Consider the following 23,920-nt stretch of genomic DNA (forward strand, 5'->3'; position numbering starts at 1 on the left):
CCTTATTGCATCTTTAACATCTTGAGTAATACATTTTTTGCAACTTAAACATAGTGCCTTTCACATCCCCAGGCTGTCCTGAAAAGCTTCACAGCCACTGAATTACTTTTGACGGGTAATCACTGTTCATTTTCCCTCTCAAAATCATAGTTTGGAGATATATTGACTATTATAAACTTATTAGTCATGATTTTTCAATCATGGTGAGAGGGGTAGGGCTAACTGGACAGTGAATTTCATCTGCCCTTAAGTAGTTGGTTTAAAAGTTGTTGGGAGCAGGTGTGTTGTCAGCCCTAATGACTGAGGTATAGCAAAAATGTTTCTTGTGTGTTCATCTGTCAGCTTGGTTCTATTGGTGATGTTCCAGCCTCTGGCTCAAAAAGTTATATGTTCAAAGCCCCACGACTGACTTGAGCACATCATCTGGGCCAGCACTTCCGTGCAGTACTGAAGGACTGCTGTGTTGTCTGAGATGCAATCTTTTGGTTGAGGCATTAAACCAAACCTCTGTCTGGCAGCTCAGATGGATGTAAAAAAATAATCACTTTGTATTGTTCAGAGACGAGCAGGAAGTTCTCCTGGTGCCCTGGCCAACAAATCACCCTCAACAACACCACCAGAAAAAGATTTTAAGGTCTTCCTTCATTTGTTGTTTGTGGGCGTTTGTGTGCAAATTGGCTGCTTGATATGCTTACATCAGTAACAATCAGTGATTGCACTTTGAAAGTAATCCATTGGTTGTGAAGTGCTTTGGGACATCCTGAGGATGTAATGAGGCCTATGATAATACAAGTTCTTTGTGTGATGTGCAGCACAATCAAATGTTTTTGTCCCCTTTCTGGTTATAGGTAGTGGCTAAAGAAGCATGGGAAAACCACAGGTTAAGAAACAACTCCATAATTGTGGACATCTTCCATGGGCTTTTTAAATCCACCCTCGTTTGCCCTGAATGTTCAAAAATTTCTGTGACATTTGATCCTTTCTGTTACTTAACTCTTCCATTACCTATGAAGAAGGACCGCACAATGGAAATCTTTCTTGTAAGGGCAGACTCAAAGTCTAGGCCCACCCAGGTAAGATCATGTTCTCTAATAAATTATTACATGGTGGTTAGCACAGTAGGGATAGGAAACTATATAGTTATGAGGAGAGACTTGAGATACTGGGACTATTTCCACTGTAGCAGAAAAGACTAAGAGGAGATTTGATGAAGGTTTTTAAAATTATGAAGGGTTTTGATGGTGAATAGGGAAAGACAACTTCCTCTAATTGAAGATTCGGTGATGAGTAATCAATTTAAATTTCGCACTGAAAGCGACAGGTTAGAATAAATCTTTTTACACAGAGGGTTGTTGGAGTACGGAATGCTTTGCCACCGTGAGTGGTTGAGGCAGTGACCATTGCATCTTTTAAGGGGAAATTAGATAAATATTTGAAGCAGGTAGATATAGGCCTATGGGAAGAGTGCAGGGCAGTGGAATTAGTTTTGGATTGCTCTAGCAAAGAACCAACACCGACACAGTGGGCCAAATGGCCTCCTGTGCTGCAAATTTCTGATTTTAAGTGCCTCTGTATATATTTTAAGTGCTTCAGTGTTGTCATTTCTATTGGTACTTTGTTTAAAGTCACTAACAGAATTATTAATCTGAAAAGTTCTTGTGAGGGGGAGGTGGGGATACTTCTGTTTAAACTATGAATACTGATAGGGGAACTGACCTGCATGAGTAGAATGGAGTGGGGGTGTCGTTTGCAACCTGCTTTTGTACTTCCTGGTTGTCCACCCAGATGCATAGCCTGGGTATATTGCTGAGAAAATATTGGCATCTCCTACCCTCACTCAATACTTGTGGCTTTGTAAGGGACACTTTTGTGACCTGTTAATAATGGCCTGCTTATTTTACAGTATAGAATAATTGTCCCGAAGATGGGTGCAATTTCTGACCTGTGTACAGCCCTTTCTCAAATCTCAGGAGTTCCTGCAGAAAAGGTAATATGTTCCGGTCATGACTGGAATATCGCATTTAAAATTAGAATTTGTGCACTTATTTTAAGAAATTGCCTTCCTGCATTATGTGCATTCTGTCAGTGAGTTGTCATAATACCTAATTAATCTGACCTGGAGCTAGAATCAATGTCTTTGCATTTGGGGATACTGTTTCCTGTTTATGAAATAGCTTTGTTTCTACTACAGTGATGTTTCAATAACAGAGTATTTGGGACTCTGCTCCTAGATTCGACAAAGAAAAACCAGGGTTCCTGTTCCTACTTTTACTATTCATTGATACCTTCTGGAAAGTATGTCACTGTGGCCTCAAATGATTGGGCTCTGTAGTGATGTCGCCTGCAGTTTAATAGCTTATTAACACTCACTGGATATCTGCAGAAGGAATGGCAACTTAGGTGAGATACCAGAGAGTTGCCAACACCATGAAACAATACTTCAGGTTGAGTTAGCACCTTTTAGAAGAGGTGCAGTAGAATGTCCTGCGGCAAAAAAAGCTGCTACTCAAAACCTAGAAATTCAATTTGCCTTTTATACATCTGTCTGGAGGCAGTTTTAAAATGCTTGTAAGAAAAACATTCCAGTGATAATGCATCCACTGCCTCATTGGCCTAGTTGGACAATATTGCATCACTGATGTGTTAATACATTTACTGGTCTCCAGCAGATCAGTGGTTATAAAGTTTGCATGGCTAAAGTTTAAACATATAGTTGATTTTATACCAGCATTTTTTTTCAAAATTAACGTCGACGCTTTGGAAACTTCCTGTGTAATTCTGCAAGAAATAGTTTGCAGAAATCCATTCCAAATATAGAGGCTTTTAAGTTCTGACATTCAGGGTAGGGTTGGCGAAGAGACAGATTATGCATGAATCTTTACAAGTTGTGTGCTTGTGTGATCGAAAAGGGACTGCAGGCTTAGAAAGAAAGGTGTTGAAAGTTATAAAGCATAAATAAAATATTTTTCTTTCTTTTAAGATTAGTCTCCAGTTCTGGTTGGGTCTAGCATTTTAACAAATGTCTCAACTCTTGACTCCCCAAATGGTCAGATTGATATGAGAATGCAAGCAGCATTGAAAATTGTTGTGACTTTTTTTCCCTTTTCACTCCGTCCCTGTCCCTTTCCAGGTGCCACCTTAGCTTTGGCCTCTACCTAATCTTTTGTAACCACAATTGGATTTATAATAAGACCCTGAATGAATCAGTATGTAGCAACTGTTGAAACATTTTAAATTTATTCAACAACTCATCTGATTCTGTACTTGTGTGTGCACAACTTGTTTTTTTAATAATCCCAGACTTTTTTTAATGAAATCATTTTTAGGATGGTATTCCACTATTTTAGCCTCTGTTTTATAAATTTGGTATAAGCTAAGGAGCTGAAGGAAATATAGTGCTACTTGAAAGTTGAAAAATGTAGAACTTGGCGCACCTATTTTCCTGTAGCTTAAAAAAATGTTCTGTGCTGTAATTGGTGTAACTGCTTTGTAATTAAGCGGAGTCCTAGAAGTTAGACTGGTGCATCTTTTTCAATTTACTAATATTTGAACTTGAAATGTCCAAGATTTGTTGAGTTGTGCGGCTGATCATGCCCCTCGTGAGATCCTGGTACTTAACTGTCTGCTTAATGAGATCTCAAGCCCCCCCCGCCCTGTCAATTGTCCAATGGCAAATAGTTACTATACTCTCGGGAAGGGGATAGGTGGGGTTTATGGGGGTTCCCTAAGTCTTGGCTTGGCCAACTTGCACCTAAGCTGTCTGGGTAAGTAGAATGTCTCCCTGAGGGGAGAGAATGTGCACTGCAATACTGGAAAAACAGAATTCCTAGATTTCTCTAAGTTCAATTGGAAATTCTTAAATGTGTTGATGGATTTCCAGGCATGTCAGGCATCAAGCTGACCAAAAATATCTCAAACACCCCATTTCACACTACCAAGTTTGATGAATTGATATTTATAACATTTTCGTCTGTAAGTGAAACTTATTTTGTATAATTTAAATTTCAGTAGTTCTAAAATCTGAGACCTTTTTAAGGATCTTATACATCAGCAATGGTGGTGGATAAAGGAAGCGAGAACAGTGCTTATCACTGGGGAATAGACAGAAGATCCATAACAATACTGCTTTTTCAAAAAAAAATACTGCATTCCTTGAGCTTTCTTTTAATAAGCATGCAATTTGTGGGAGAAATGTTCAGTTCTAACTTCCCAGTGGCTCTGAGAGTAAATAGACCATGTGGTAGATCTTGGTCTAATCCATGCTTTGTCTGGTTAGCTGATCTCAGCCAGTGGCACTGATGGAAATGTAGTTGACTTGGTCAAGTGTGTTTGGGAGTAGAGGATGGTGAAATCAGGACTTCCACTTATGCTAGACATTCATTGTGCCTGGTTAGAAAGTGTGCTTGTGCAGCCACTGGTTGAGTGTTGGGTTACGCACAGCCATCATGGCCCTTATGTCTAGCCTAGTGACATTCATCGCTTGGGCTCTTGCATGAAGGATCACTAATTGGGGGAATAGTGCTGTGGAATTGCAACCCACCCCCTACAAATTCTTATCTCTCAGCCTTTGGGGGAGGGGGTGAGGGGGAGTTGATTGTAGAGGGAGAAGGTTCAAGCAAGTTGTCCATCTCAAATGGCACTCAAAGGGAATGTGACTACCAAAACTTGTTTCTCACCTATACTAACTATCCTCAAACATCTTTACTATGAAAAGTGGGTATTCTCCAAAAACAAAAATGCTAGTCACTTCAGTGTAATAGGTAAGGACAATGTCAAACCGCCACGGTCTCAGTGGTAGATGTATTAAGTTCTCAGTATAATTCTATTTTATCTCTGATAATTTTACAGCTTAGAAACAGAGCTATGTATAACTCCTGTATATTCCTTTTTCAGATGGTAGTCACTGATTTTTATAATCATCGGTTCCACAAAACCTACCGACAAGATGAAGCCTTGAACCACATTATGGACAGGGATGATATTTTTGTGTAAGTATACAAGCCTTCTGTTTCCACGTGCAACTTCCCATTTTGATGGTGACAGAAGTAGTTTGTAGCTCAGCATAGTCTAGATCCTTGCAGACTGGTGTTTGCTTCATTTTTGCTTTGGAAAATGCTTTAACAATTCATGAGTCAAAAAAAAGTTCATTAGCTTGTAATTAGTAAAAACTTGATGTTTTAAAATTGCTAAGTAAAGAATATTTACTAAACCCATTGGTAGGTTGCTGTAGTGATTTAGTGGGTAACCAGGCAATGTGATACTGAGCCATACAAACCAGTAAACACTTAATTAGATCAAAAGTCCTGCTGAGTTAGCTATCTCAGCGGGGAGCAAAATAATCACAGGGTTGCTGTTCCTGATTTCAAATAAGGGCACTGGGTAGCATAGTGTAATTTGATGACAGAAGTGATTATTTGGATGAGGTGCCACCAGAGGGTTACTGTGCCAGTGTGAGTTAAGACCTTTGGGGCAGGGCCATTTTAGGAATCTCATGGCAGAGAGGGTATACTGATCAAAAATCCACATCAGTTGACTTTGCAGATAGTCGTCACTCCATTTTTATTCTTCCCTTCTGTCTTTAAGGCATCCTCCAAACTAAGAGAGAGAGTAGGCAATCTGCTCACGCGGGTGGTTAGCAAGTTTGACAGCAGCTTGGAGATGACTCCTCCCTGTAACACCTCAATTTAATGTTGAATTATGAATCTCAATGAGGAGGGATCAAACCGTAATCATACCAGTCAATTGTACCATATAATGGTGCTGTATTACAGTTCACATTTTTTTGTTCTTGATTTCTGTATAAAGTTTATTTTCTTGCAGCTGTTGATCTGTTCCCTGCATTTTACAGTTATGAGGTCCCTGGTATTGGAGAGGAAGACTCCGAAAGTTCAAAATGCATCAATCTACCGATTTACTTTCGTGAGAAAAGGGTGCGATCCTCAAGTACACCTGCAGGCACTATTCTATTTGGTCAGCCTTTATTGGTCTCTGTTCCCAAGGATAATGTTACTGTGGATAACCTGTATGAACTAGTCCTTGCACGAATTTCGTAAGTTGACCAATATCTTTTTATTGAGAGGGGGGAAAAATCCTTCATGTGCGATGTTTTTTTTACATGTTTATTTGAGCAGATGTGTCTTATTTTTGCTGTGGTAATTTGTGGTTCCAATGTTGCAAGCCCTTGTGGTTGACAGCCTCCTTAAAATAACTGGCTGTTGCATCTCTTTTCACAATTGCATAAATGTCCAGTATCTTAACTGTTTCTGATTCATTTGCAAATGTACAAGTTTCCAGTAGTGTTATCCTGTTTGTGGTGGTAAGCTGCAGTTCCAAATCCTTCCAGAATGTTTTAGGTTGTACAGACATATTTCAACTGCATATTCACTCATCAGTGGAAAATGAAATAGTCAACAGTGCGTATGGAATGAACATGTGGAACAAATTATTTTAAAAATTAGTTGTAAGTATGTGGACTATGCTGTTATTGTCTGTCCATACATGTCTGACAGTTGTATGGCTTGCGAGCCTACTGAGTCGACATATAGACCAGATCAGGTAAGGGTGGCAGGTTCCTTTCTCTGAAGTGGACCACTTGGGTTTTATAACAATCCAACTGCTTTCACTGTCATTTTTCTGGTGCTAGCCCACAAATTACCAGAATTATTGAATTCAGCTTCACAGCTTACCATGAACGTATCACCTCTTGCTAGTTCAGCACTATAACCACTACATAGGAACAGGAGTAGGCCATTTAGCCCCTTGAGCCTGTTCCGCCATTCTATGAGATCATGGTTGATCTGTGACCTAACTCCATATACCCGCCTTAGCCCCATATCCCATAGATTTTTGTTAACCAAAAGGTATTATCTTAGATTTAAAATTAACAAACGAGCTAGCATCACTGCCGTTTGCGGAAGAGAGTTCCAAACTTCTACCACCCTTTATGTGTAGAAGTGTTTCCTAACTTCGCTCCTGAAAGTCCTGGCTCCAATTTTTAGGCTAGTCTTAAACTCCCCAACCAGCAGAAATAGTTTCTCTCTATCTACCCTATCCGTTCCCCTTAATATCTTGAAAACTTTGATCAAATCACCCCTTAATCTTCTTAATTCCAGGGAATGCAACCCTAGTTTGTATAATCTCTCTTTGTATTTTAATCCTTGGAGTCCAGGTATCATAGAAACATTGAAAATAGGAGCAAGAGTAGGCCATTCGGCCCTTCGGACCTGCTCTGCCATTCAAAATGATCATGGCTGATTGTCTAACTCAGTACCCTGTTCCCACTTTTTCCCCATATCCCTTGATCCCTTTAGCATTAAGAAATATATCTATCTCCTCCTTGAATATATTTAATGACTTGGCCTCCACTGCCTTCTGTGGTAGAGAATTCCACAGGTTCACCACCCTCTGAAGAAATTTCTCCTCATCTCGGTTCTAAATGGCATAGCCCGTATCCTGAGACTGTGACCCCTGGTTCTGGACTCCCCAGCCATCGGGAACACCCTCCCTGCATCTAGTCTGTCTAGTCCTGTTACAATTTTATATGTTTCGATGAGATCACCTCTCATTCTTCTAAACTCTAGTGAATATAGCCCTGGTCGACCCAATCTCTCCTCATGCGTCAGTCCTGCCATCCCAGGAATCAGTCTGGTAAACCCTTCATTGCACTCCCTCCATGGCAAGGATATCCTTCCTCAGATAAGGAGACCAAAACTGCACACAATACTCCAGATGTGGTCTCACCAAGGCCCCGTACAGCTGCAGTAAGACATCCCTGCTCCTGTACTCAATCCTCTTGCAATGAAGGCCAACATACCATTCGGCCTTCCTAAATGCTTGCTGCACCTGAATGCTCACTTTCAGCAACTGGTGTACAAGGACACCCAGGTCCCGTTGCACCTCCCCTTTTCCCAATCTATCACCATTCAGATAATCTGCCTTTCTGTTTTTACTGCCTTTCTGTTTTTACTATCATTCTAGTAAATCTTGCTGCACTCCCTCCAAGGCCAGTATATCCTTCCTAAGGTGTAGTGTCCAGAACTGAACACAGTACTCCAGGTGTGGTCTAATCAGGGCTTTGTATATCTGTAGCATACCTTCCTACCCCCTTATATTCTAGTCCTCTAGATGTAAAGGCCAACATTTCATGAGCCTTTGTGATTATTTTCTGTACCTGTCCATGACATTTTAATGATCTATGTACATGGATCTCCAAGTCTCTTCGGACCTCCACTGTTTGAAGTGTTTCATCATTTAGAAAGTACTCTGATCTTTCCTTTTTAGGTCCAAAGTGGATGACCTCACACTTGCCTACATTGAAATCCATTTGCCACAGTTTTGCCCATTCACTTAATCTATTAATATCTCTGGTAATTTTATGCTTCCATCCACACTGCTTACAATGCTGCCTATCGTTGTGTCATTGGCAAATTTGGATATGTGGCTCTCTATCCAGTCATCTAAGTCGTTAATAAATACAATGAATAGTTGAGACCCCAACACAGACCCCTTTGGGACACCATCAGTCACATCCTGCCAATTTGAGTACCTGCCCATTATCCATACTCTCTGCCTCCTGCCACTCAGCCAATTTCCTAACCAGGTCAATAATTTGCCCTCAATTCCACGAGCTTCAACTTCAGCTAACAGTCTCTTATCAGGGACTTTATCAAATGCTGTCTTGAAGTCCATATAAACAACCTCCATAGACATTCCCCTGTCCACTACTTCAGTCACCTCTTCAAAAAAAAAATTCAATCAGGTTTGTCAGGCATGACCTACCCTTTACAAATCTATGCTGGCTTTCTGATCAGCTGAAAATTTTCAATGTGTTCAGTCACTCTATCCTTAATTATAGAGTCTAGTAATTTTCCGACAATAGATGTTAGGCTAACTAGTCTCTAATTCCCTAGTTTCCTGCTCTCACCGTTCACAAATAGCAGAGTGACGTGCAATTTTCCAATCTAAAGGAACGGTTCCTGAATCGAGGAAGATTATAGTTAGGGCATTTGCAATGTTCTCGCCTTCCTTTAAAACCCTGGGATGGAAACCATCTGGTCCTGGGGATTTGTCACTCTTTAATGCCATTATTTTCTTCATTACGTTAATTATGATGAGTCCCCGTAACTGATTCAAAATTGTTTTCCTTGGGATGTCTGGCATACTACCCACTTCCTCTACTGTAAATATTAATGAAAAGTAATTATTTAACATGTCTGCCATTTCCTTATTTTCATTTACAATATCACCATTATAAGTTTTTAAGGGGCCCACATTGCTCTTGACCACCCTCTTTTTTTCCTAATATTGTAAAAAATGTGTTGATTTTGATATCCCTTGCAAGTTTCTTTTCAGTCCCTTTTTGTAGCTCTTACTGTCTGTTTTATCACCCTATGCTGTTCTTTGCATCTCTCCCAGCTGCCAGGATCTGTGCTATTTTTTGCATTTTTGTGCTTTTTTTAGTTTTATGCTGTCCCTTACCTCTTTTGTCACTCATGGCTGTTTTTTTGGCAAGTAGAGCTCTCGCCCCTTAGGGGTATAAACTGGCTCTGTATCACGTTAAATTCTTTTTGGAACACCTCTCACTGATCATCTGTCGTTTCACCCATTAACAGATTTGCCCAGTTACTGTGGACAGTCTCCATCTCATCCGGTTGAAGTCGGCCTTACCTAAATTTAGAATCTTAGTAGCTGATACGGATTTCTCCCTTCCAAACACAACACTGAACTTGATCTTGATCTGATTGCTATTAGATAGATGTTCACTCACCATTAGGCTGTTAACGAATAATGAGCCAGATTTAGTTAATAAATCTAATGTGGCCTGCCCCCTTGTTGGTTCTCAGACATAATGTTGCAGAAAGCTGTCTTGAACACACTTGAGAAATTCATTACCTTTCTGACATCAGCTCGAGTGCTTATCCCAATCTATTTGAAAGTTAAAATCCCCCATTAAAACCACTCTGCCTTTGCTACATGCTTGTCTAATCTCTGCATTTATACATTCTGCCACTTCACAGCTGCTACCAGGGGGGGGCTAAACACAACTCCCACTACAGTCTTAAATCCTTTTCTGTTTCTTAATTCCATCCATAAAGTCTCCACTGCCTGCTTACATTTCCATTGTATCCTATAATCATTGAAGTAATTATCCTTAATCACTAAGGCTGCTCCTTCTCCCCTCCCCTCTTCCCCCCCCCCCCCCCCCGACCAGTTTCCCTTTCCTTCCTATAGATCTTATAACCTGGTATATTCAGTTCCCAGTCCTGACTGTCTGGCAGCCATGTCTCAGTAATGGCTACCATGTTGTACCCTCTAAGTTGAATTTGCGCCTGCAATTCATTCAATTTATTCCTTATATTCTGTGCGTTTGTATAAAAAACACTTATTTGGGCCACACACCCATACCTGTCCTTCTGCTCTAATGTTTTTCTCACACATTTCTTATTTCTCTCTCCTGAATTAATTACTTTACATATTTTAGTTTTCCCTTTACCTGTAGTGCCTAAAGCATAATTTCTGACTATTACTCCTACTCTCTTCCTTTTTTGTTTGTTTTAAAATTATTATTTATGCCCCCCCACCCCCCCGCCCTTTACTAGTTTAAAAAGTCCTTGTGACCGCCTTATTTATTCTTTCCACTAGGACCTTGTTCCCAGCCCAGTTCAAGTGAAGCCCTTTCCAACGGTGTAGTTCCTTCCTGTCCCAGTACTGGTGTCTGTGTCCCATGAAATGGAACCCCTCTTTTCCACACCTCCTTCAGCCACATGGTCACCTCCCTAATCTGCTTATCCCTATGCTAATTTGCACATGGGTCAGGTAATAATCCAGAGATTGTGGTCCTGTTTTTAAATTTAGCTCCTAGCTCCTGGTAGTCTCTGATCAGGGCTTCTTGCCTACTCTTTCCTATGTTGTTGATCCCAACATCAACCACGACGACTGGATCCTCCCCCTCCCTCTCCAATACCCTTTCAAGCCGGTTCGAGATGTCCCTCACCCTAGCACCAGGTAGGCAACATACCATGTGGGACTCTTGATCCTGCTTATAAAAGATGCTATCTGTCCCCTAATTATTGAATCCCCTACAACTACCACATCATGCTTCTCCTCTTCCTCCCTTTGGACAGCCTCCTGCTCCAGGGAGCCACGGTCAGCATTCTGGCTGTCCTTCTGACAATCTTCATCCTTATCCTCACAGGTAGCAAGTACATTGTACCTGTTGGATAGGATCAGTTTCTGCGGATCCTCGTTCTCCATCTCACCTGGGTTCCCCGTACTCTGTTCACTATCGGTCACACCAACCCCTTTCTGATCCTGTACCTCGTCACAAGGTATGACTGAGGTCTGGAGCAAACTGTCCAGATACTCCTCCCCCTCCCTTATGTGTCAGTGTCTCCAACTCGCACTCCAGCTCAATGACTGAGCTGGAGAGATTTGAGATGGAGACATCTACTACAGATGTGTTTGCTCAGGATATTCTTGATGTCCACAAACTCCCACATACTGCAGTGCAGACACACAAACTGCTCTGCCATATCTATAGTCTATATTTATTTATAGATAATTACTTTTTTAGTCTGTTTTGCTTTTTTAAAAAAAAGCACCTAATTCGCACTCTCCCAATTCAAGATCCCACTCTGTGCTTCAGCAGATAACCACCTACTTTATACATCTTTTTGAGAACACCAAGTCACAACTGCTAAATCAGCTTCCAGCTCTCAGTAATTGGCCTCTATTCAGGCAATCACTTACAGCTGACTTGCAGTTTCTGTTAACTGTTAACTAACTTGCAGTTTCTTTTAAATTTTTGAAGTTCTAAGTTAAATTTTAAACTAAATTTTAATTTCAATTCTCCCACTCTCTCCAAATTCTCAAGTATCCAGTCTTTTTGCGATGCACTCTGTGCTTCAGCAGATACTGTAACCAAATATCTGACTCATTCCACAAATGAGGACCCGATTAATCAAGAGCAAGGCAGCTGGTTCTCAGTTTTCATAGAAATTTGAATGAAATTGCAGATATCCTTAGACCACTAGCATAAACCCATGTATTCAAAACAGAAGTTGACTGATTGTCACTGTAAACCAAGGTTCTGTTTACGAGTGTACACTTGTGGGAATAATTTTGAATTTAATGTTTTTAAAAAGAAAATTACTGGGGACTTATTAAGCACTGGGATATTTTAATAGTCCCATAGTATAATGCAAGGTACATCCAGTTTCTCTACAGGTATGAATGGCTTACACACTCAATTTCTTTAAGAAGGCATTGAGTATTTAAATAGTCATCTAGCCTCCAAATATTGCTGTCACTGTTGAGTCAGGCTGTTATGAATAACTTACTTCATAAGGGTAGATAGAGACAGGTGACCAAATACTTTAAGGCTGAAAATGATTTTTGTGATGTTGGGACCAGAGATATCACTTGTGGCATGCATCTGGCCAGCTTTGAATAATGGAGAAGTGAGTGTGGATAGATAGTGAAGTGAATGTAGATAGATATTGATTATGCTTGACTACTTTAAAAGAAAACAGATGTTGGGCTCACTTCGCATAAAATGAGTTACTTTGAATTGCAGTTGATGTTATGCAGGCAATATTTGTGCACAGCAAAATCCTGCAAATTGCAATGTGATGAATGATCACTTGATCTGTTTTTAGTTGTATTGGTTGAGGAAGGAATGTTGGCCAGGGCAATGGGAGAGCTCCTTATTCCTCTTCTGTTGAGATTTTTTATATGTACCTGAACTAGTGGAGCAGATAGACTGGGTCTCGGGTTAACATCTGATCCAAAGAATGGCACCTACAACATTCTAATGTCAGACTAGACATTTCTAGCGTTAAGTCCTGGAGCGGGGTTTGAGTGCATAGGGTGGGTAAGGAGGGCACTTGATGGCCAATAAGACTTTTTATTTATTCCATGCTTTGTCCTTAACCGTAAGAGTCTCAACCCATGACACATACAGGTGGAACTTGTGACAGTTGGTCTGCATTGTGTCTCCCCTCATCCAACCTATATAGTATTCACAGACCAAAGTTTTAAATGACTTCTTTTCAGAAACCAGGTATCTGTGACCCTGTAGGGTATTCTCTGCAACTTCCTTCTCTGGACATCTGTAGCAGAGTTTCTTCTATTTGCTTTGTCCATTGCAGTGTAGCTTGGATTTCAGGATAACTAGAACGGGATTGTGACATTTGTGTACTTTGTCCACTAAAAACTGTGGAAAAAGATTCACTCAAGTTTTCTTCCAAACTTGGTGTCTGGAGAAAGCATTTTGGTATATAACATTAGGGAAGCATACTGGTGGTTACAGATCGGTCATGGGTAATGGTGGAACAGCTTGAGATGACAAATTGAGATTGGCCAGTGTGATGCTACTGGGCCCACTCTTATAGCTGAGTCACAATACTACGTTGTAGCTAGCTCACTACAGTGATCTACACCATATCACTACAGGTTGGATGCTGACGTCTTTTCTATTTACTACAGTGCAGCCGTATAGCCGTAAATCTCTCGTATATAAACCATTTGTTTTTAATTACAAAAAAGTACTAACAAGGAGGGTTATGTGGGCCAATCAACTCAACAAGCACTCAGTGCTGCTTTTAGCTTGGCATCTGGGAATAAGTGTGATCAACCATTTTGCTCTTCAGTGCATTATTAACACCAAGCCAGTCAAGACTGGCAAACTGCTATCTGGGTATGAATATCGACAGAGGCCAAAATTTGGCTTGTGTGATCCATGCGTTACTTTTGAATTGCCATTAAATGTGGCAAAATGGTGAGACCCTGGTGCTTGTTTTGAGAGCTGTAAATACGGAGGTAGTTTTAATTTAATAAATCAAAATGGTACTTCCACGTGGGTGTATCTTGTCTGTACTCCACAGTAGAGTTAAGACTGGGTGTCCAGAAGGCAGATTTGTTAAAATTAAAACTGCCTTTTGATTAAGATTTTTAACCTATATGCGTTTTGTATTGGTTTCAGCAAAAATAGTGCTGCTGATCATTTTAAATGGGATTCCAATTAAAGCATGTATTATTTTATACTGTAAACTTGATATAATTGGCCTGAATAATAGCACATTGTGAATGAGATTATTTAATGAAAATACATCAATTCTATTTTTTTAATTTTAGTCGTTATGTGAAGCAAATGCACAGGGAAGTGTGTGACAACAATAGCTGTGGGAGCCAGAGCATAGACAACGGCCTGAGCAGTGAGCCAAATGGTATTAATGATGAAGGTACTGTTAACACAATTCTGTATTTTATAACACATAGGCTATATAATTTGTTGAGCTGGTACAGTAAAATGTGTCTTCCTAGATTGCTGGATCTTCCTGCAATGAAAATCACATCAGTTGACCAGGAGGGAGTAAGAACTACTGCATGAGCAACTTAGTTTCACTGTCCCTTGCTGACATTCTTCCCCAGCCCGGATGAAATTAGATACTCTTTTGAGGCACTGTATGGTGCTGTGCAATATTCTGCCAGCACACTGAAACACTGGCAAAACCTTCAGCTGTAACATTTCAAACATTAAATGGACTCAATTGTTAAAAAAATGTTTGGTTGATCTACCTTACTCAGCAATATGGATGATGCCAGGGATGGGAAATATTGTTGTAAGGAGAGAAATGAGACTGTTTCCACTAGAACAGAGAAAGTTAAGAGGAGATGTAATGAAGGTTTTTAAAATTCTGAAATTTTGAGGGGAAGACTTGTTCCTTTGGCTGGGGAGTCATTGATGAGGGGTCATCAATTTAAAATTATCAGTGAGTAGAAAGGTTTGGAGAAATTTCTTTACTCAGAGGATTGTTGGAGCATGGAATGCTTTGCCACAGGGAGTGGTTGAAAGAAAGAACTTGCATTTCATATAGCGCCTTTCACGGCCTCAAAACGTCCCAAAGTGCTTTACAGCCAGTGAAGTACTTTTGAAGTACAGTCACTGTTGTAATGTAAAGGCAGAAACTTTGCACCTTTTGAAGGAAAACTGGATAAATATTTGAAGCAGAGGAAGATGTAAGGCTGAGCAGAGTTTGGGCGGTGGGATTACATCGAAACTACAGCGCAGAAACAGGCCATTCAGCCCAGATAGTCTATGCAGGTGCTTATGCTTCACACGATCCTCCTCCCTCCAACCCTATCAGCATACCCTTCTATTCCTTTCTCCCTCATCTAGCTTCCCCTTAAATGCATCTATGCGATTCTCCTCAATTACTCATGTAGCGAGTTCTACATTTTAACCGCTCTTTGGGTAAAGAAGTTTCTCCTGAATTCCCTATTGGATTTATTAGCGACTATTTTATATTTATGACCTCTAGTTTTGGATTATTTTGGATTGGTTTAGCACAGAGCTGGCAAGGACATGATGGGCCAAATGGGTACCTCCTGTGCTGTAAACTTCTATGGTTCACATACATTTTTGCACTATGACTATTGGCATTTTGTATGTTTGAACTGAAGTTGAATTCATGTTTGTAGCAATCTCTTGCTGTACAAAGATTGTTGCAAAGCCTAGTTTTGATTCTTGCATGCTACGTTGCAAGTCATTGTCCTGTTGAATGGAAATCTGTTGATATTCCTAACTCAATGCATATAAAACAGATTCCATTATATTTAGAAAAGGCTTGTGATTCTCTTGTATAAACATTTAGTTGAGAATGCTAATGATTTACACTTTAAAACAAAGCACTCTATCTAGAGGACAAATGTTTTTGTTAAGCACGGTGGTACAGTAATGCTTTGAAACTTCATGTTAACAACTGAATTTTGTGAATTTGTTTCTTTTAAAACTTCTAATTACTTCTGTCTGCCAATTCTTGTGTTTTGCATTTTTTAGGTGAGGAGGAGATGGATCTTCAAAATGTAATGGGAGATAACGAGGAAACTAGCTCTGAACCTGAAAACAGCCAATCTGACAGTTCTGCAATTGATGAAAATGATAAGATGGAAAATGGGCCCACCAAGCACGCCACCAAAGAAAATACACAGAACTGTAGAAAAAAACTATTCAGCTTCAGTATGGTGAATGCCTATGGCACCTCAGATTTCAACTCTATTACAGAAGATGGGACGTTTCTCAAGTTAAACTGTAAGTCTCACAAAGTTTAAGACAACACTAAACTGAAAATATGATGTCCCTAGAACAGAAGAAATTGTTCAAGCCTCTTCCTTCCACAGACAATGTACAATAACCCAGCAGGAACTCCTCTCAACCCATTAATTTCCTGAGGGAGACAACTAAGTTTAAACCTTTGAGACAACATGTAAAATATTATTTAAAGGCATTACATGCATTACTTTATCAAGTACCTGCTGAAAATCCAAGTAAATTACATCCAATGGATAGATCTTGTTCCAGAGGGGAGGTGAGAGTGACTGCCCTTGACATCAAGGCATTTGACCGAGTGTGGCACCAAGGAGCCCTAGTAAAATTGAAGTCAATGGGAATCAGGCGGAAAACTCTCCAGTGGCTGGAGTCATGCCTAGCACAAAGGTAGTGGTTGTTGGAGGCCAATCATCTCAGCCCCAAGACATTGCTGCAGGAGTTCCTCAGAGCAGTGTCCAAGGCCCAACCATCTCCAGCTGCTTCATCAATGACCTTCCCTCCATCATAAGGTCAGAAATGGGGATGTTCGCTGATGATTGCACAGTGTTCAGTTCCATTCGCAACCCCTCAAATAATGAAGCAGTCCGAGCCCGCATGCAGCAAGACCTGGACAACATCCAGGCTTGGGCTCATAAGTGGCAAGTAACATTCGCGCCAGACAAGTGCCAGGCAATGACAAGAGAGAGTCTAACCACCTTTCCTTGACATTCAACGGCATTACCGTCGCCGAATCCCCACCATCAACATCCTCGGGGTCACCATTGACCAGAAAGTTAACTGGACCAGCCATATAAATACTGTGGCTACAAGAGCAGGTCAGATGCTGGGTATTCTGTGGCGAGTGACTCACCTCCTGACTCCCCAAAGCCTTTCCACCATCTACAAGGCATAAGTCAGGAGTGTGATGGAATACTCTCCACTTGCCTGGATGAGTGCAGCTCCCACAACACAAGAAGCTCGACACCATCCAGGCCAAAGCAGCCTGCTTGATTGGCACCCCATCCACCACCCTAAACATTCACTCCCTTCACCGGCGCACTGTGGCTGCAGTGTGTACCATCCACAGGATGCACTGCAGCAACTCGCCAGGCTTCTTCGACAGCACCTCCCAAACCCGCGACCTCTACCACCTAGAAGGTCAAGAGCAGCAGGCACGTGGGAACAACACCACCTGCACGTTCCCCTCCAACTCACACACCATCCTGACTTGGAAATATATCGCCTTTCCTTCATTGTCGCTGGGTCAAAATCCTGGAACTCCCTTTCTAACAGCACTGTGGGAGAACCTTCACAACACGGACTGCAGCGGTTCAAGAAGGCAGCTCACCACCACCTTCTCAAGGGCAATTAGAGATGGGCAATAAATGCAGGCCTCGCCAGTGACGCCCACATCCCCACAACGAATAAAAAAAAAGTAATGAAGTGCAGTCACTGTTGTAATATAGAGGCAGCGACTGCATCTTTTTGAAGGAAAACTGGATAAATATTTTGGGCAGTGGGAGTTACATCGAAACTATAGCACAGAAAGGCCATTCAGTCCAGCTGATCCATGCAGGTGTTTATGCTTCACACGAGCCTACTTAATCTACATTACAACAGTGACTGCACTTCATTACTGAACAACATTACTGAACAAGATCTGTCTATCCATTGGATGTAATTTACTTGGATTTTCAGCAGGTACTTGATAAAGTACTGCATATAAAGCCTTCAAAGAATATTTTACAACATGTTGTCTTAAAGGTTCCCACCTCAAAGATATCGACTAGATTTGTGCAGTATAGCCTGTTGGTTCTAAATGGTATCCACTATAGTATTATCACTATTAGTATATTTATTTTTATAAATAGTCATTCCACGAAACTTGCTTGCCAAGCTAATCTAATGATGCAGGTCCTTGATGAAAGGACAGTTACTACATGTTGCATGTTATCAAATTCCAATGCTTGCTATTTTCTCTCCTTCCACCACCTGCCATTCTGGTGCAAAGAAAATTCAAAGAAGTAACTGTGGCGAGGAAATTTGAGTAGCTAGAACTTACAAGTAGATGTAATTTCCTAATAGGAAAATTTGGTCTATTTAAAATGACTTCTTACCAGTTTTTGTGCCGATAGTCTTTCCCCTCACATTTTATAAACCTATGACTTGCTTTGCCTGTACTTGCTTTGTTACATTAAAATTTGGTGCCTAAGTTGCACATTTAGGAATGTAACTTGTGATTGCAATCTGCCATTTATTTGCTAGACATAAGTCATAGATGTTGATGCCTGTGACAGGTTTTATTTTTATATGTAACCACAGCATGAAGCTAGTCAGAACTGGCTTGAACCTTGAATTCATTTTGCTGATTTTCTCTTGGTGAGACTCATTGAATTTTTTTTTCTCCAGCACATTCCACAGTTGCTATAGACTGGGATCCTGAAATCAAAAAGATGTATTATGATGATCAAGAAGCTGAGGTACATAGTTTACCTTTGGAACTTTTTAACCACCATTACAACAAAATGCATTTTATGTAGTTTTCTGCAAGGGGGAGAGGTGAATAGCAGGAAAAGTCATTGGGTGGAAGAAAGAGACTGAATGCACAGTGAATAATTGTTTTTTTTCTAAGGAAGACTTTTGAAGGAACAAAAAGAGATAGCCAAGTAGTAGTTTTGGTAAAGAATTAAAGGGCAAGGATACAGTGACTGAAATACATGGAGCACTACAACACACTTGAGGTGAATATAGGAACAGGAGTAGGCCATTCAGCCCCTCGTGCCTGCTCCGCCATTTGATAAGATCATGGCTGATCTGTGATCTAACTCCATATACCTGCCTTTGGCCCATATCCCTTAATACCTTTGGTTGCCAAAAAGCTATCTATCTCAGATTTAAATCTAGCAATTGAGCTAGTATCAATTGCCGTTTGCAGAAGCGTGTTCCAAACTTCTACCACCCTTTTGTGTGTAGAAGTGTTTTCTAATCTCACTCCTGAAAGGTCTGGCTCTAATTTTTAGACTCTGCCCTCTACTCCTAGAATCCCCAACCAGCGGAAATAGTTTCTCTCTATCCACCCTATCTGTTCCCCTTAATATCTTTATAAACTTCAATCAGATCACCCCATAACCTTCTAAACTCTAGAGAATACAACCCCAATTTGTGTAATCTCTCCTCGTAACTTAACCCTTGAAGTCCGGGTATCATTCTAGTAAACCTATGCTGCACTCCCTCCAAGGCCAATATGTCCTTCCGAAGGTGCGGTGCCCAGAACTGCTCACAGTACTCCAGGTGCGGTCTAACCAGGGTTTTGTATAGCTGCAGCATAACTTCTGCCCCCTTGTACTCTAGTCCTCTAGAGATAAAGGCCAGCATTCCATTAGCCTTATTGATTATTTTCTGCACCTGTTCATGGCACTTCAATGATCTATGTACCTGTACCCCTACGTGCTTTTGGACATCCACTGTTTTTAACTTTTTACCATTTAGAAAGTACCTGTTCTATCCTTTTTTGATCCAAAGTGGATGACCTCACATTTGTCTACATTGAATTCCATTTGCCACAGTTTTGCCCATTCACCTAATCTATCAATATCGCTTTGTAATTTTATGTTTTCATCTACACTGCTTACAATGCCACCAATCTTTGTGTCATCGGCAAACTTAGATATGAGACTTTCTATGCCTTCATCTAAGTCGTTAATAAATATTGTGAATAATTGAGGCCCCAAGTCCCACATCCCTGCGGGTCTCCACTAGTCACATCCTGCCACTGTGAGTACCTACACATTATCCCTACTCTCTGTTGCCTTTCACTCAGCCAACTTCCTAACCAAGTCCGTACTTTTCCCTCAATTCCATAGGCTTCTATCTTAGCTAACAGCCTCTTATGTGGGACCTTATCAAATGCCTTCTAGAAGTCCATATAAATAACATCAACACTTGTATTAGTTAGCACTACAATGGTAAAATGCTGCTCCCCTGTTTTTAGAACATTGCAGGAGTACAAGGTTGATGGAAGTACCTGTGGGATAAAATTATTTCTTAGAAGTACTTAAAACATTACATTTTTAAAAAATTTCTTGGAACTATATTGTGGTATGGCTAAATTGAGCAGTATTATTGAATTTATGTTTATACCATGGTCTTCATTATTCAGGCTGAGATTTTTAAAGGATCTATTTTTTCATATATGGGCATCCAGAGCAGACTCATTGTTTAAACTCAAACAACTGTTTCAATTGTGTTACAGTAAATATTCTAGCAAGCCAGACCGCCAATGAACAGATCAGAATTAATCAATTAAATGGTACATGTAATCACAGCCATGAAGACCACAATTAATGGTGGTTGCATTTAAAAAGAGATCACATCTTCTGTGACTTAAATCACCACATGCCATTTTATCTTGATCCATGGTAAAAACACAGAAGCTTTTGTTACTAATTCACATTCTCTAACATTCTGAAAGTATATAAACCAAAACTTTGGTCCACCTATTGGACAACTATCCAACAAGTCACCAATAAATATTGTCAACTTGAATATTGGAAAAAAGTGTTTCTGGTGTAATTATCAAAATCAAAGAAGTTATCAGTTACAAATTAGTATCCAGAATCTTAAAGCGTCAGAGGAGTTTGCGGTGCTCTGTAGGTTTCAATGCAAAATATTTAATGGTGATCAGTAAGGGAAATTAATTCTTTTTTCCCCTGCTTCACTATTACTTGCAGATTTTTACAGGGGAAGAAAACTACACAAGAGAAAAGTTGTTTGGGTCTGTGGAGGTATATATCCCTCCTCAGCTGTCATCAGTTGGCTACTCAAAGAACTGTTTGGTAGCCTTTCCATTCCTGGTGCTGATGAGGGGCAGAGATTGATTCTCTGATCCTGTACTATTAGTAGTCTTTAAATGACAACTTGTGTACATAATCTCATAGAAATAAGAGAGATATGGACTGAACATATAATTAGCAGGCACCCACATGCAGAGTGATACATTTTCTGTGAATTGTGAAATATTCCTTGGTATTGTCACGATTTATAGATACAGAAAATAAAGAATGATGAACTTACTTTTATATAGCATCTTTCATGTCCTGATGGTGTCCCAAAATGCTTTACAGCCAATAAATTATTCTTGAAGTGCAGTCACTGCTGGTTTGTAGGCAAACTTGGCAGCCAATTTGCACTCAGCAAGGTCTGTTTTTAAGGCTTAAAATCCAAGCTTTGGATCACCTAATTACTACTTCCTGATTACTTTGTCTTCTAATAATTTTGACATTGGTGGTGACCTGCACTATGGGCCTCAGCCGTTCGTCATATTTTTTAAAAATTAAAAAAAACTAGTTGCTTAGTTCTTAAATGAAAGCTAATTACTGGTTGAATTGCTCTTGACATACTGCCAGCTTGGGGAGGAGGGAGCCTTGCAGGATGATCAAGTTGACAATCTACCCTTTTGGCTATGGAATGGTCCCTCTGAGGTGGTTTGGGGAAACTTCAGAATAAGTGCAGATAAATAATATCTGGGAGTTATTTTGTGGTGTAATCTAAATAGCTGGATTAGGTCACTATTAACTATTTGAGATTTACTTTCATCATTTAACATGGTGATCTCTTTGCTTTGTGATCTTCATGTTCACCTAGGGAATAAATTGGGACTAAAGAATTTTATAAAGATAGCACTCTTGGGCAATATATTGTGAAATGAATAACTTACCACTTCGTTATTTCTCCAGGCATATGAAAAGCATGAAAGTATGTCACAGCCTCAGAAGAAGAGAAGCTCAGTTGCATTGAGAGAGTGTATAGACTTGTTTACAACAATGGAAACCTTGGGGGAGCATGATCTTTGGTTAGTATAATTGATTTTCCCCTCTTTTCCCCACCCACTTTTTTTTTAAATCCTACCCAGATCCCCACCAGTCTTCCCCAGTGTTTTTTTACTTGAATGCTGTGACCTTTCAGGTCAAATCTGAGTTCAAGTGCAACTTGTAATCAGCTGAGGGGCAAGCTTTGTAACTTGGCAAAAAAGGCAAATTCAAATAATTGCAGCAGAGGGATTTCACCCAAGTGAACCATCATTGGTCTACTGGACCATTATATTTGGATAGCATTTTTATGTCGAGCTGTTATGCGGATACAAGTTAACCATACACTGAAAGCTCTAATGGATTTATGCTATTTTAGATACGGTTTACTGTTGCCATGTCTTTCACCATGGAATTTAAAATAATTGCATTATACAACTTGTTTTTAAAAATCGCTTGGACGAGAGATTTTATTAGCCTTTCACTGTCTTAATTTTTCTGCTCATCAAGGTGAAGGATGTTGGTGCTAGGGAATGGTAATCTTCCCATCTCGGGCAGTTAGTGTCCCATATCCAGTATAGCACAACCAGATGAAGAGGGAAGCGTATTCTATTTTGACCCACTATGCTTCAGCCCCAATCTCAGAAAAGTACTCCCTACTGCATCAGTATGACATTTTTTTGTTCAATTTCCCATTTCTGCTAGCCACCCAGTGGCCTCTGAGTGCAATTGCCAATTAATGCCAAATTAGGAACTTTCTCAAGACTGCTGAAACTCATTTCATATAGGGCCCTTACAACTAGTAGACAGAAAAGACTCCCATCCCATCAGTCTGGATGACATTTGACTCTTGGTCGCAGAAATGAAAGTCCAGAGTGACAGTCGGTTTTCCCAATGTTTAAATTTTAACTTAAATCTATTTTCTGGGTCTTTTTAAAGGTCTCTTTCTGTCAAGTTTGTTTATTTATAGCATGAGTAACAGTCATTCTAAATAGTACAAATGGAAACTTTCAAACTTAATGCTTTTGGCTGCCTTCCATGAACTCTGCACTACCACAACTATCTTAACTTATAAATATAGAGAATGTAAATGCAGAGTGTTGTAGAAAATGGTTTTCCATAAAAATGCAATTTCAAAATGAAAATGGAGGATTCGTTAGAAACTAAGAGTAAGTCACTGTCTTCTCATCTAGGATGTTGAAAGTTCAAAACCTAATCTTGGTTGGTATTTGAATTTGTTAATGTTCGTAGGAAGAGGAGGAGCTTGGGTAAACTAAAGAGTAATACTAATAGCAATATGTTTCCAGTGTTTATTATAAACAGACATTGACTGTTGGCAGTCTGCTATGGAGTCTTAATCAGAACAACTATTTTATCAGTGAAGTCTGTTGTGGAAACACTGAAGCACTATTCAGGATAGTGGGATTCTACAATGTCTTTGACATAAGTCAGCTGTATATCTTGCGTTAGATTGCCGGATTCCCAGCTGGCAATAGTTATTCAGGACATCATTTGGTCCATTTTGTGCAAGGTCATTCTCTATCTACCCTTGGGAGATGTTCTACTGTGTGTATGGGGTGGTTACTTAATACTCACTGCATTTGTAATTTCCATGATTGTTTAAATGTAGAATTATGGAAAGTTGGCATTGTTTACCTCAGGTGAGTTTCATTAATTATCATCCAAGTTATTGAATTTTTGGAGAAAATTATTCTCTTCCATTCTTTCCTCAAGGGGTGGGAATTCTGCAATGTCCAACTTTCCATGCCAGAATCTCCTTCAGAGACTGTCAAAAATCAAAACATCCTACTCTCTTGGCTGGAAATAGATGAGTATTTGGACACCGGTTCACGTCTGCAGTTTCCCATAGAAAAAATCCCCAATCTTATTAGATGAGTAAAAAAACTTCCTCACAGAAAAGAAAATCCACAAAATAAATTAGTTTAGCCACAGCTGGAGAGCATTGTATTTGAACCTGGTTGGTTATCTGCCTTTCGGTTGGAGAATGTATGCTTGGAACTAAAGG

General features: G+C 40.0%; 1 protein-coding gene and 1 long non-coding RNA gene across 4 annotated transcripts in view; one reads left to right on the plus strand and one right to left on the minus strand.

The window, feature by feature from the left end:
* The window catches only part of usp4 (ubiquitin specific peptidase 4 (proto-oncogene)), a 76,899-nt gene that overhangs the window by 43,154 nt on the left and 9,825 nt on the right, over positions 1 to 23,920 (plus strand). For all 3 annotated transcript variants that reach the window (XM_067998451.1, XM_067998453.1, XM_067998452.1), the window contains 8 exons: positions 849 to 1,073; positions 1,904 to 1,987; positions 4,894 to 4,988; positions 5,849 to 6,049; positions 14,134 to 14,240; positions 15,839 to 16,090; positions 18,497 to 18,567; positions 21,823 to 21,938. In XM_067998451.1, coding sequence (XP_067854552.1) covers positions 849 to 1,073; positions 1,904 to 1,987; positions 4,894 to 4,988; positions 5,849 to 6,049; positions 14,134 to 14,240; positions 15,839 to 16,090; positions 18,497 to 18,567; positions 21,823 to 21,938 — 1,151 coding nt within the window. The remainder of the gene's footprint in view (positions 1 to 848; positions 1,074 to 1,903; positions 1,988 to 4,893; positions 4,989 to 5,848; positions 6,050 to 14,133; positions 14,241 to 15,838; positions 16,091 to 18,496; positions 18,568 to 21,822; positions 21,939 to 23,920) is intronic.
* The window catches only part of LOC137334033 (uncharacterized), a 68,716-nt gene that overhangs the window by 25,024 nt on the left and 19,772 nt on the right, over positions 1 to 23,920 (minus strand). The window lies entirely within an intron of this gene.

The sequence above is a fragment of the Heptranchias perlo genome, chromosome 17, assembly GCF_035084215.1.
Source record: "Heptranchias perlo isolate sHepPer1 chromosome 17, sHepPer1.hap1, whole genome shotgun sequence".
Classification (NCBI taxonomy): Eukaryota; Metazoa; Chordata; class Chondrichthyes; order Hexanchiformes; family Hexanchidae; genus Heptranchias; species Heptranchias perlo.